General features: G+C 46.6%; 1 protein-coding gene across 1 annotated transcript in view; it reads left to right on the top strand.

Annotated features, from left to right (window-relative positions):
* LOC146194639 (sphingomyelin phosphodiesterase-like) overlaps positions 1–12,729 on the top strand; it is a 122,643-nt gene extending 109,914 nt beyond the window's left edge. The window contains exon 11 of the mRNA XM_084596604.1: positions 12,518–12,729. Within this exon, the coding sequence (XP_084452730.1) occupies positions 12,518–12,626 (109 nt within the window). The 3' untranslated portion in view covers positions 12,627–12,729. The remainder of the gene's footprint in view (positions 1–12,517) is intronic.
* The last annotated feature ends 400 nt before the right edge of the window (positions 12,730–13,129 follow it).

Raw genomic sequence — 13,129 nt, 5'->3', positions numbered from 1 at the left:
AACTGTAAATTCATACAAGCCGTCGGGACTTACATAGGCAGTTTTGAGGCAATCAGCCGCTTCCAAGGGAACTTGCCAGTACCCGGAACGTAAACCTAGGGAAGAAAAGAGCTCGGCGCCATGTAAACGATCGAGAGCGTCGTCGATGCGTGGGAGAGGATAGACGTCCTTTCGCGCAATCTTATTAAGGAGGCGATAATCGACACAGAAGCGTATAGAACCATCTTTATTTTTTACGAGGGCAACAGGTGACGCCCAAGGGCTGCTTGAGGGCTGAATCACGCCATTCTGGATCATTAGGTTGACTTTCTCTTCAATAGCCTGGCGTTCGGTTGCATACACACGATAGGGGCGCTGTCGCATTGGTGCGTGGGTGCCGGTGTTGATGCGATGAGTGACTGTAGAAGTTTGACCCAAAGAACTTTGATGAGAGTCGAAGGAGGAGCGAAAGTGATGTAGTAGGTTCAAAAGCTGAGTGCGTTGCTGTGGAGGAAGATCGGCGTCGATGGAATGGAGGAACAAGTCTGTAGAAGGGGAAGCGGGCGCAGGTGAAGGGGGGCTGAGCGCAGTCACGGCACAGTGCGGCGCGTCGTCAGGTTCCTCAGAGATCAGAAGAGATGCGATTGACTGTATACTTCCGAGGCATTCGCCATGGCGCAAAGCAGTAGGCGAGTTAAATGGGTTAGAGACCAATAACATGGAAAGGCCAGCGGAAATAGCGAGCACTCAGTAGGGCAATGGAAGGCACTTACGGCGCAGGAAAGTATGGGCTGGTGTGAAGAGAATGGTGTCATCGCTAACCGAGGCACAACCGACACAAACAAGCACTGAAGTGCAGGGGGAGGAAAGTCGATATCTTCGGCGACGAGGGCTTTAGCACAGGAATTTGATTGATCAGCGTCTGGTAAGGCATCGAGCACAGTCGTGAACCCCACTTCAGCTCGAGCACAATCGATAATAGCAGCGTGATGCGAGAGGAAATCCCAGCCTAAAATTACAGCATGTGAGCAGCTTGGTAGCACGACGAACTCAATCGTATAAAGGCAATTCTGGATAACTACTCGAGCGGTGCACGCTGCTAAAGGCTTGATAGGCTGAGCGCTGGCCGTTCTCAACGAAAGTCCCGCAATTGGCGTCTTCGCTTTCTTTAAAGTGCTACATAGTTTGGCGTCCATTACCGAAATCGCAGCATCAGTGTCAATTAGAACCATGATAGCAACACCCTGGACGAAAACTTGAATAAGGTTTGTCGGCGACAGATTCGGACTTGAGAAGTTCGACTGGTTCACAGTTCTCGCCTCAGGAACTGCGGCCTCTAGTTTTCCTCATGTGAAGCGTTCTGTCGACGTCGCATCGGAGAGATAGAGCGGCGTCGCGGCGACGGTGAACGGCGGTCGGACATGGCTGAAAAGTCTGGGGAGAACTGACGACGGGCTGGAGGCTCAGTAGGCGCGGAATACTGAGGCGTCGGAGACCAGTACCCAGAACCATGAGTAGGTGGTGCCGCACCTGTAGATGGTTGCGGCAATAACGAGAAATGTGTCCAGCAAGCCCGCAACTGTAACAAATTGGCCGGTTATCCGTCGTGCTCCAGGGATTACGTCTTAGAACCGGTCGAATAAACTCCGCAGGTTCTCGCGCAGGCGCAGAAGGCGGCTGAACTTAGGCAGGTGGCGGCGGAGCATATGTAGGTGGTGGTCGCGCAGCAACAGCCGCATATGTTAACGGCGCTGCGACAGGCATGGATTGAGGGGCTGGAGGAAGAGATTCAGCTACCTGTTGTTGAATAATTTGGCGCAAACTGGGAGCTAGGTGTGAGGAAGGTTCTTGATGGTAGGACTTCAGGGAGAGCTGTTGAGCAACTTCTTCCCGAGTGAAGCTCTTAATTTGTGGCAGGAGCGCAGAATGTTCGCCTGCATCTGTCAGGCCAGCCAGGGACTCAGAGTGCATGGTGTTCGCGCGAGTTATGGTCCTTTGTTTTCGCAGTTCATCATAACTTTGACACAGTGTGACCACTTCCGCGACGGTGCGGACATCTCGATCCGACAGCATCTGAAAGGCATCGTCATCGATGCCTTGCAGAATGTGCCTGATCTTGTCGGCCTCTGACATGTGTGCGTTAACGCGCTTGCACAAGTCGACGACGTCCTCGATATAATTCGTGAAATTCTCGCCAACCTGCTGAGACCGCGCCCGCAGGCGCTGTTCAGCGCGGAGTTTCCTCACAGCAGGAGGGCCGAAAACTTCAGATAAGCTGGCTTTAAACGCGGACCATGATGGAATGTCCGCTTCATGGTTACAAAACCATAGATTTGCTATGCCGGTGGGATAAAAAATCACATTGCTTAACTTCGTTTCCGCGTTCCATTTGTTGTAAACGCTTACTCGCTCATAGGATGTGATCCAGTCCTCGACGTCGTGGTCGTCAGTGCCGCTAAAGATGGCGGGGTCTCGCTGGCGGAGGGAGCCGGAAGAGATGATGGCCGAGCCAACTTGTACAGCTTGGTGGTTAACGTCCTCAGGCACCGCAGGAGGTGGTAATGTACGGCGGCGGAGTTCCAGGGTGAGAGGATAGATCTTAACCGGCAGCTCCACCAAATGCAAGATTGAGGGTTTATTGAGCAGATCAGCAGGACTCGATCAGCAGGACTGGGCAGATCAGCGGCGAACACAGCGGCAGCGAACACAGTCAGGTCCAGCACGCGCAGTGATCATGATGCCACTGACTGGAATGTTCCTCGTGCACTTCTTCCTGTTCACAGTTCCTACTGTCGTTCTTTTTAATCGATATTTATTGCCTCAGGGCATCAGTAGGGTATGTTATGAAGGATGAATAAATGATTAAATGAATGAAAAAAGGTTGGCTGATTTTATGAAGTCCAGAAGTGAGCGATGATGAAGCCCCTGCGTCCGAGTGACGTATGAAGGAGGATTGGTTGCTGAAAGGCCAGCTATGCTCAGGTGCCGGATTCGGGTTGGTTTGAGTGCTGGGCAGTCCCACAGCAAGTGGTGGATGTCTGCCTCAATATCTTCGTTTTTACAGATCGGGCACCCTGGGCGGGGATATAAGTGCTGGAAGTATGACCACGTCCTAGTGACAGCTGGTGTAAGGGCAACACCGACCCGGATCCTCCTAAGCGCAACCTCCTCTGCACAGGTGAGACCGCGGGGAAGGGATATCGCACACGGAGGGATAAGTGCACGTGTGCGGCGCCGGAGGTCCTCCTTTCTTGACAAAAGGAGGGTAGCGTCGTCCACTTCGAGGAGCCGTGGGATTGATGCGTCTTGGTTCACGAGGCGGGTTGCTAAGTCAGCTTGACTTTAGGAAGGCAGCAGATCCCGTGAGACCCACTCAATGCGTATTGACTGTGGGATGCGCGCCGCAAGCTGGTGGATGTCTTGGCAAATTTTAGGGCAGCCGCTGACACGTCGGAGCAGACGTACTGCTTGAAGTGCGTCAGTGCGGATGACAACGTGGGCTGTAGGGAGCATGGTTATGGAAGCCACGGAGCAGAGTACGTCCTGAACTGCCACGAGCTCAGCGCAGAAAGATGTAAGTGGTTCCGAAAGCTGAAACGTAGTGGTCTGATTCACGTAGTGGCTAGATCTCCGTGGAGAGTAGTATGCCGTTTTGGCTTCACAGCCTTGCAGGCTTCCATCCACGTACACTACTATGGAATCTTAAAGGGACACTAAAGACAGCCAAAGATGGTATGAAAATCTAATAAACTACATTTGGTGACACTGTCGCCGTATATCCGGCAGCAAAAAATCGAATAGTTGCTGAGATATTGCGATAAGAAGTTGAGGTTTTTTCTTGTTCCCGCCGCTCGAATTCAAACTGTGCCCTCCGACTACGTAGTTGGAGTTGAGTGACGCACACTATGACGTAAGCGGACACTCCGTGATAGCTAGCGAGCCGGCGCGGCCCGCGGCGTCGCATCCCTCAAGGGCCAACATGGCAACAGCGTACTCGCAATGACGGCCTCAGCCGAAGTAAATAAAACGATAAGAGAGTAATTTACCGAGCGATGGGCCCATAAAGGAAGAAAAAAAAACATAGAGCGCTTGTAATGCACAATACTTTACATGTTTCTCAAGCTTTTGCGCTCCTTCTTGCACTGTGTATAAACAAACCGAGCCCTCGGTCATTGCAACGCATCCTGACATGTTTACATACAAATAAGATTTAGTTACCAGCAAAATAGTGTCCTCGCTGCTGCGCTTGTCAGTTCTGAAGCTTCGTCGCACTTTTTTCCTTCAAGGTTTGTGCTACAGCTCCGTGTTCAGCGAACATTACGTCCACGGTAGCAGAACATGACCGAAGTGCTGGCGCCACTACATTTGCCAGCGCTGTGAAATTCCACATGTTAAAATGGACCCAGTGCACAATATAGTGCGCCTAGGCATCCAGAACATTAGTTGCAAGACGTGAGAGCAGGCAGCATGCGCCGATGATCAAGAAGTTGTAATTTTTAGACCGGCACCAGAAACACTGTATTGTAAATGGGGCCATGACATAAATACTAGAAATATTTCCAAGGTTCCCGTGGCGCGGCGTACTTGAGCGGTTAGCGCCGAACGTTACGGAGCAAGCAGTAGCGAGTTCGAGTCTTACCGCTACTGGCGTTTTTTTTTTTTACCCTTTTTTTCGCCGGGCGACGAGCGCAATATATATCGACGCTCTCCTTGGTATGAGCGGCAAGTATGCCCCTTTTGTTTACGACGCATGCAAATAGCACGTTGAAGGTCTTGTTGGCGCAGCATATGTTGGTCAGATGTGCCATGATCATTTAGTGAACAATTGAATGATAATGCGTTTTTCCTTCGGTACTTAGCATATGTAGGCTTTTCGTGGCGTACGTAGCTGCAGTCAAGCGGTCAGGCCGCAGTCGAAGCGGCAACGGTGGCGATATGTTGGCGCAGCAGTGTGAACGAAGGAGCGTGTCGGCGGTAGCGGATTTCGATCGCTGGTGCCTCCGAATGCTCAAATGGGAACCATCAAGGCGCATCTGCTGCTCCAAGCTCGTAATTCAGGCGCTGCAGGTTCAAACAAACTATCCGAATGCGCACGAAATGCCTGAGCCGAAACACAACCAAAACTGAAGTGGGCGCCTGTGGCGCCTCCAAGTATATTTTTGTATTTGCCTTGCAACGTTTACGTTGTCTTTTCGCCGTCGCTTACGTATGATAAAAGCGTGTTATCATGTTTGAGAAAAAACGTACTACCGCATTCAAACATGCAACGTAATGCGCATTTGTCAGCCTTCGGGATCCCTAGCGCGTCACGTGATTTGTAGTTGCGAGCCTCGGCCGTTTGGCTGTGGTGGCGATACCTGTATTTCTGTTATTCTTCTTTACTACCTTATAACAGCTCTGTTTTCAGTAAGAGTGGTCTTTTTGTAATCAGGAACTGGCATTCCATCGATGCAAACCCACTTCCTTTCTCTCTTTAGTGTCCCTTTAAGGCAGGTGAGTATCTTGCTCTTCAAATTTCTGGCGAAGCAACGATGCCGAGTTGGCAGATGTTGGTCTGCGGATATCAGTTGGCTTGTTGTTTCCTAACTGTACAAATTTCCAGAGAGGGAGAACAGGCGCAGGTGGCTCAAGAATAATGTGTGACGTTGCATACGCCCTCAGTGCTTGCGTGGAATGTGACAAAGTGGCCTTGAGTCTGCGAGCATCACGGCGCTGCTGCACCAGTTCATCGATGGTGTTGAACAGCGCATTCTCCTGTAACGCTACGACCGGTGTGAGTCGTGGAAGGCATGTTATGGTCCTCATAGCTTCTCGATTTACGGCTTCAAGGCGATTCCATTGTGCTCTTGTAAGATGCTGGAACTGGGCCTGATAAACAATAGGTGACTGCAGAACCGCCCCCACTAACTGGCGTGCAACAGACGAGCCAGCGCCACCCGTTTTAGGTGCAATTCTTCTTATTAAACTCACAGTTTGAAGTGCTTGCTTTTTTGCCGGACAAAGCCAAGCAGTCGCTGATCCAGATTGGTGAATTGTTAAGCCCAGAATTTTCAGGATCGAACTTTTTTGTATTGAGGTGCCTGATAGACAGAGACGAATTGGATTTAGGTAAGTTTAAGGCGTCCCCAGCGGTTGGCGATTGACGTGTATGAAGTTTTACACACAGAAAGTTGAAGGCCAATGGAGGATGCGTAATCAGAGGTGACGTCTAATGCTTACTGAAGTGCAGCCTCTTGAGTTAGGCGATCATGGCGAGTGCTCCATACCGTGATATCATCTGCGTATTGCAAAAACTTGATTTCAGGGATATCATGTAAGCGCCACGCCAATGGGATGAAAGTAATATTGAACAACGTCGGAGACAATACTGATCCCTGGGGCACGCCATGTAGTGAAACGAGTGAACCAACTGTGTCACCACTGACGCGTATTGAAAATTTTCTTCCGTCCAAAAATGATGCGACAAAAGTGCGTATTCTCGGAGGGAGATGAAGCATGTCAATGGCATTTAGGATTGCATCATGATTGATGTTGTCATATGCCTTTTCAACGTCCATTGCTAATATGGTACGTTAGCAGAAGATTCACACTTTTCGGCCACCCAAATCGCGACAGGTACCGAATGTTCCTGCTTCATATTTTGTAACCTGGATTTCTTTCTCGGCATTCCTGCATTATGCCAGGGGAAACGTCTAAAGCTATTGAGGACTTAAGGCGGGAGTTTAGATTTGAGCTCAGGGCAATCGAAGACAGCTTGCAGGACGTTAAGACACTGAAGGATAGCATTCAAGACCTAAAGACACTAAAAGTTGATATTCAGACTCTGCTTCAAGAAAATAAAGATATGAAGGCTGACAATGCACGACTCTAACGCCGCATCGAGGAGTTGGAATAATACCAGAAGGGAAATAGTTTGGAGATCAAGGGAGTGCCACTTGATGGCGAGCCAGTGACTATAATTAAATCGATTGGAGCGCTTGGCGAAGAAGAAATTAGCGATGCGAACATCGATGTGTGCCAAAGAGTGGCGACTTCACGAAAGGATGGGACAAATATTATTGTCCGTTTTGTCCGACGTGCAAAGCGCCACGCTGTCCTACAGAAGGCCATAAAAATCAGAATTGACACCAAATAACTGGGCTTTGAAGCATCGGAGTCAGTGTGCATGAACGAGCACCTTACTCGTCATGGTAAACAACTTCTCCGCGTGGCGACAAAGAAAAAGCGTGAAGTAGGATGGAAGTTTGTATGGACAAACGGCGGGAACATATTTGCTCGGAGGGATGAACAGTCTTCAACTTTGCGAATAAGTGCTGTGACTGATCTAGAAAAAAAGTCCCCGGGAAACTGAATGGAACTGACTGCCCACACACCAAAGCAGCAGACCACTCAGGATGGCAGCTTTCAAAACTTATTACTATACCATAAACACCTTCAATTCTTTGGCAAAGGCTGCTCATAACCAGTTGCGAGTGTTCCACCTAAACGGGTGCAGTATACGAAATAGACAAGATGAATTACATGACTTACTTACTTCACTGCCCTTTGAATTTGACTTGCTGTTATTCACAGAAACCTGGTTAAGAGCACATGAACAATCCCCTTTCTTTGAAAACTATGCTTACCAAGGTATTGTAAGGCCGCATGGAAGAGGCGGTGGTGTAGCTGCGTACATCAAAAGGCGTATGTCGCATGAAGCGCTTTCTGATTTTTCTGTTACTGATAACAACGTTGAATTCCTTACTGTACGTGTGGAAAAGTGTGTAGCTGCTGTTATCTATAGGCCACCCGCTGGTAGCAAAACGAATTTTTTGGAGTTCCTAGACGGTTTACTGCGGCATCTTATCGGCACTGGTCTGCTGTTCGCAGTCATGGGCGACGTCAACATAGATATGTTATCGCACAATGCTCCTTCGAGACAACTCACAGAATTATTCACGTCTTACGCGTGCATAAACACCATTGTCGAAGCAACTAGAATGACACCCAAAACTGCATATTTGCTTCATGTATGCATCACAAATTGTACCGCTGGATTGCTGATGTTTGAAATTAGTGATCACCTTCCAACTTTTTGTTTGATTCCTTCGATTCATGTAAAACATTTTCATCAACCTAACAGGGTCATCCTCAGAATAAATGATCAGTCGTTGGAACGTTTTCGCAATCCGGTTGCTGCAGTTGACTGGGCATGCGTATTAACAGAAGATGATCCTAACAGGGCGTACAATATTTTCCTTGATAAACTTACATATGCTATAATCTAGCGTTTCCTACGCAGCTAAGTAGGCTGCGGTGCAAACGAACACGGAAGGTATGAATTAACAGCGTAATATTAAAAAAATACAAAAAAGAGCTATCTATTTCATAAAAGTTTGAAAACGCGAGAAGATGTTTTCGTCACTTTCAAAAAATGTAGAAACAAGCTGAATAGGAAAATTAAAAATGCCAGGATAGAATATTATGAACACGTTCTTGTCAAATAGGCAAGGACCCCGGAAAGTATGGAATGAAGTAAAAATTTTAACTGGGAAGAAAGTAAAAGTTTCGTTCGCAAAATAGTCACACCCACAGGCACACTAACCGGGCTTGAAGCAGCTACTGTCCTCAACGACTATTTCCCCGCCGGGGTGGTGCAGTGATTACGACGCTCAACTACTGTGCCCAAGGACGCGGGATCGAATCCTGGCCTCGGCGGCGGCTTTTCGATGCCGGCGAAAAGCAAGGTGCCCGTGGGCTGTGCGATGTCGGTGCAGGTTAAATAACCCCAGGTGGTCGAAATTTCCGGAGTCCTCCAGTACGGCGTCTCTCATAGCCTGAGTCGCTTTGGCACGTTTAACCCCACACGCCAAACCAAACCAATCAACGACTATTTCACTACAAGGGCTGTGTGTGCTCATGAAAATGATGAACAGCAAAATAACGTGGTTGATAACATCGCAACAATAGTGAACTCCATAATACCAAGAGAAGGAAAGTGTAGCAGGGTGCGGCAGAAAGTTAGGTGGGCGGATGAGGTTAAAAGGTTCGCGGGGGCAAGTGGATGCAGCTAGCACAGAACCGGGCGAAGTGGAGAAATATGGGAGAGGCCTTCGACCTGCGGTGGGCATAGTCAGGCTGATGGTGGTGATAGTACTAGCACCAGTTACACCTCGCAAAATTATTGATATGAATAATGGGGTTAGAAATGACGTTTCTTCTGGCTTTGATTCATTTAAAGCGATGCCAATAAAGCAAGGCTCTGAAATCGTATGCCCCGTAATAGCAGACATAATTAATAAAATGTTTGAGACTGGTATTTTTCCTGACTCATTCAAGATAGCTGGCATCTGTCCTATTCAGAAGGGTGACGCGGAAGGCAATGTCAACAACTGTAGGCCAATTTCGGCCCTGCCTGTTTTATCTAAACTATTTGAAGGCGCCATTAATATACGACTTTAAAGATCATTCGCCAAATATAGTGTCATAAGTGACATGCAATTCGGATTCCGAAAAGGTAAATCCACAGAAGACGCGCTTCTTAGCATCATGTCATTATATGTAATTTTGAGCACTAGTTTTACACGTTAGCATGGTTTGTCGATTTACGGAAGGCTTTCGATTTAGTGTGCCATGAAGTGCTGTTAGTTAAACTAAAACAGTATGGTGCTCGCGGTGTCACCCTTAAACTTATAGAAAGCGACTTCAGGAACAGACTTCAATATGTTAGCATAAACCAAGAACCGTCCGCAAAAACAAAATTAAACAAGGTATTCCTCAAGGTTTATTCTTGGATCGATATTATTCCTAGTCTACACAATGACCTCTGTAGCATCCGTAACTCTCCCCGACTAATAATGCACGCAGATGACACGAATATTTTCTTCCCTGCATGCACCCTTTCCGAGTTGCAGGCGATCGTTAATGAATATATAGAGTCACGTTCCGCCTGGATACGTACCAACAAGTTGCAGTTGAATACTGATAAAACCAATTAAATTATATTTGCGCCAATTATTAAGTCCATGAGCAAACATATTCATAACACCTTCCGTGGCACTCAGCTTAAACAAGACAAGAAGCAAAAAGTTTGGCGAGTATGGTTCCAGGAAAACTTCTCTTGGAACACCCACATTGAAAATCTCGCTCTAGAACTAAGTACAACTCTCGGGTGGCTATGCAGAATGAGTTCACTTATACCTTAGTGGTTGAAAATCTCTCTCTGTTATAATCTCTTTTATTCCAGACTTCCGTACTGCATATTGGTTTGGGGCTCAACAACTAGTACAAATTACCTCCGGTTACTAATATTAGAGAAGCGCGTATTTCGGTTACTTGAAAGGTATGTTGGACACGCACAAGACTTGTCAACAGGTCCCCTGTTTGTGAAGTACTCTTTACTAAAAGCTGATGAAGTTTATTATTTCAGGTAATTTCAGCATGTGCAACAACATAAACTCCACGTAACTCTAATCCTGCCCATACACACACTCACCTTTGGCAGACAAGTGCACAGAAAACCTCGAACGCTCATAAATTATGGCAAACAACTTTTAGATTACCAAATTCATTCCACTCCTTTTGAATGAACTGCCACATGATGTCGATCTGAGGAAAAGATTGAATTAAAAACTGTAAAAGCACTGGTTATAGAGAGAGAAATTCGACACCAGTGACTTTTACTTGCAAATATTGCATGACCTCTGTAAAACCGTGATTTTTGTTTTTGCTTGGTTTTGATGTTACCTTTTCTTACTTTTTTTTTATCTGCGCATGCCTGTCCAGATGAGTGAGCTTTGCGTCAGTGTTCATCCTTTTGTTGTTGTTTTTTGTTTTTTGACACCTGTACGGCAGTAAGTCTTGTATGTATTTGTATTATACCCATGGCGAAAGTCTGCATCACACAGAAGTGTTTTTGATTGTATTTTAAAAGTGCCTCACTGTAATGTTGCCGAAGCTGTATGCGGAGGGAAGGCCTCGTTAGGCTAGCAGCCTTCAGCCTTCCCATCGCTTTTTCCTGTATAGGAAAGAAACCAAATAAACTATCAAACGTGATGCCCCCAAAGGTGATGGCCACCACAGGTCAAGGTGGGCCACTCTGGATCCATGCCCCCAAAGGGGGACGTATAAAGGCTTAGGCCTTAATACTTTTTGGTTGAGTGGAAGGCCGTAGCTGACACCTGACACAATCGAGCACTAACTGAACGTAGGGCATCCTGGCATTACGTTTGGCAGGCACTGATAATTCAGGCCTATCCTGTAATATGAGAGGGTAATAGAATCAGCCTGCGAAGACCCTTGCATTTACGTTATCCCTATTCCACGCAGGCACGTTCATACGTCTCGGCTAAAGCGGGGCTTTATATGTTGGCTGGTAGGGAACGCTATCGCGTCACACCAATCAAGGCGTCAGTGCGACGCCTTTGTTTTGGCATTTTCTCGAACGTCGCGCCACACAGCTTACAGAATCAGACGCACTAAAACCAGGAATCCGCAAGGTTTAAGACTTTCTCCTTAGTGCACTTTAGTGGTCCAAAGTATAACACAAAAGTTTTATTCGCATTTATGTCTGCCATTAAGCTGTCATTTATCGACCAGTAAAATGCTTTACCGATATGTTTAGTTTGCAGGGTACCTTAAGAAGTGTGTATCCAATGCAACTAGTGCCAGATGACTTTCGATACCGGACCATGCTAATTTGTGCATTTCTCAAAGGAACAAGTACCTCAGTTCTAATACCATAAATAATATTGCAGTCAAGAGCACAGAACTTGACAAAAACCTTGGAATTACGTTCTCTGAAACATTTGCTTGGCCAGATCTTCTTAATTGCCGCGAGAGCTTACCGCCTCCTTCGCTTTTTATAACGAATGTATGAGCAGCCTCCTTGTTTTATGAAAAGTTTGAATCTTATTAGCTATAAACCTGTTTTACCTTATGCATGTGTAACATAGCATCGATGCTGACGAGATATCACAGATAAAATAGAATATGTGGATAAATTTGTGAATGGGTTGACTGGATACCTCTTTGCGCAGGGCTATCACAATACTAAAATTTCATCACAATATACATAAAAGTAAATGTTTTGTTGATGGAACATTGTATATTAGCTCGAATCATTACGGTGCATCTAGGAGCGGTCACGCTAATACAATGAGTGCTCTAATCTATTGAAATATTCCTTAATTTCTTACACGAATAACAATTCGAACGAGTGTGAGAGCGTCTGATATGGGAAATTCAGTTGGAATTCTTATAGGGTTAATTTTTTTTACTACTCGGAACTTTAATTGCCATGTAGAGATTTGTTTTGTTCAAATGTTACTCTATTCTTTGATAGTTTGTTTTCTACTGTTGCACTTTTTCAATGCTTAATGCTAATTTCAATGCTAATCATACTGCCATTCACTGATGGGTGACCACTTCTGTTCAAATCTTCCCTACAATAAAGCTGTACAGGCGACGTAGGTATACGGAATGAAAACAGTACTAGACTAGACGAATGTGGAAGAGTGCATGGCACGGCACTGAGGTTTTTGTCTTCTTTTGCATCCAGGTTCTACTCCAAACAGGATCCGCTTGCGAAGCCCTGCGACTCTTCGTGTCGTCGAAGCTTCCTGTGCAAGCTGCGCACATCGAAGTCAGCAGACCTCAGGAGGTGCTAGTAGGGGCGCATGAACCTGAGTGAACATAGGGTGCGGATCTGGTTCCGTACTTGCGGTAGGAATGCGAGATTCGACATTTGAGTGACACAGAACTGGGCAGGAAAGCTACACGTTTGCGGAATCATGGCGCCGTGTGGCGTCTATCGTTGAGCTTAATTTGTTCTAAGTAATGTATTGGGCGGGAATGTCTACACTGAGCCGTCACTCTAAAAAAATTGGTGCTCTGCATTTATTCCGATCAGGTAAGCGCTTGTGCTTTTCTTTATATCTGCTGGCGCAGGCCCTCCGTACCTCAATGTAAAATTGAAATGCAGAATAAAGCACTTTTCCTTTTTATACTATGTTGTCGCCTAGTCCACTATAATATTATGCTGTTCTTCTCTTTGCGGTCTGCTGGGGTGCCTAGCTGTTGTCGGTACAGCTTGAAGAACAAGGCACATTACCCAGGTGCAGCATATGGCCTTATGGCATTCCGTTTAAAATAAAATACCTTCCTCGTAGTA

The sequence above is a fragment of the Amblyomma maculatum genome, chromosome 3, assembly GCF_055883805.1.
Source record: "Amblyomma maculatum isolate TAMU_Amacu chromosome 3, ASM5588380v1, whole genome shotgun sequence".
NCBI lineage: Eukaryota > Metazoa > Arthropoda > Arachnida > Ixodida > Ixodidae > Amblyomma > Amblyomma maculatum.
Note: the sequence above shows the minus strand (reverse complement) of the source record. Positions and strands in the feature narration are given on the sequence as shown.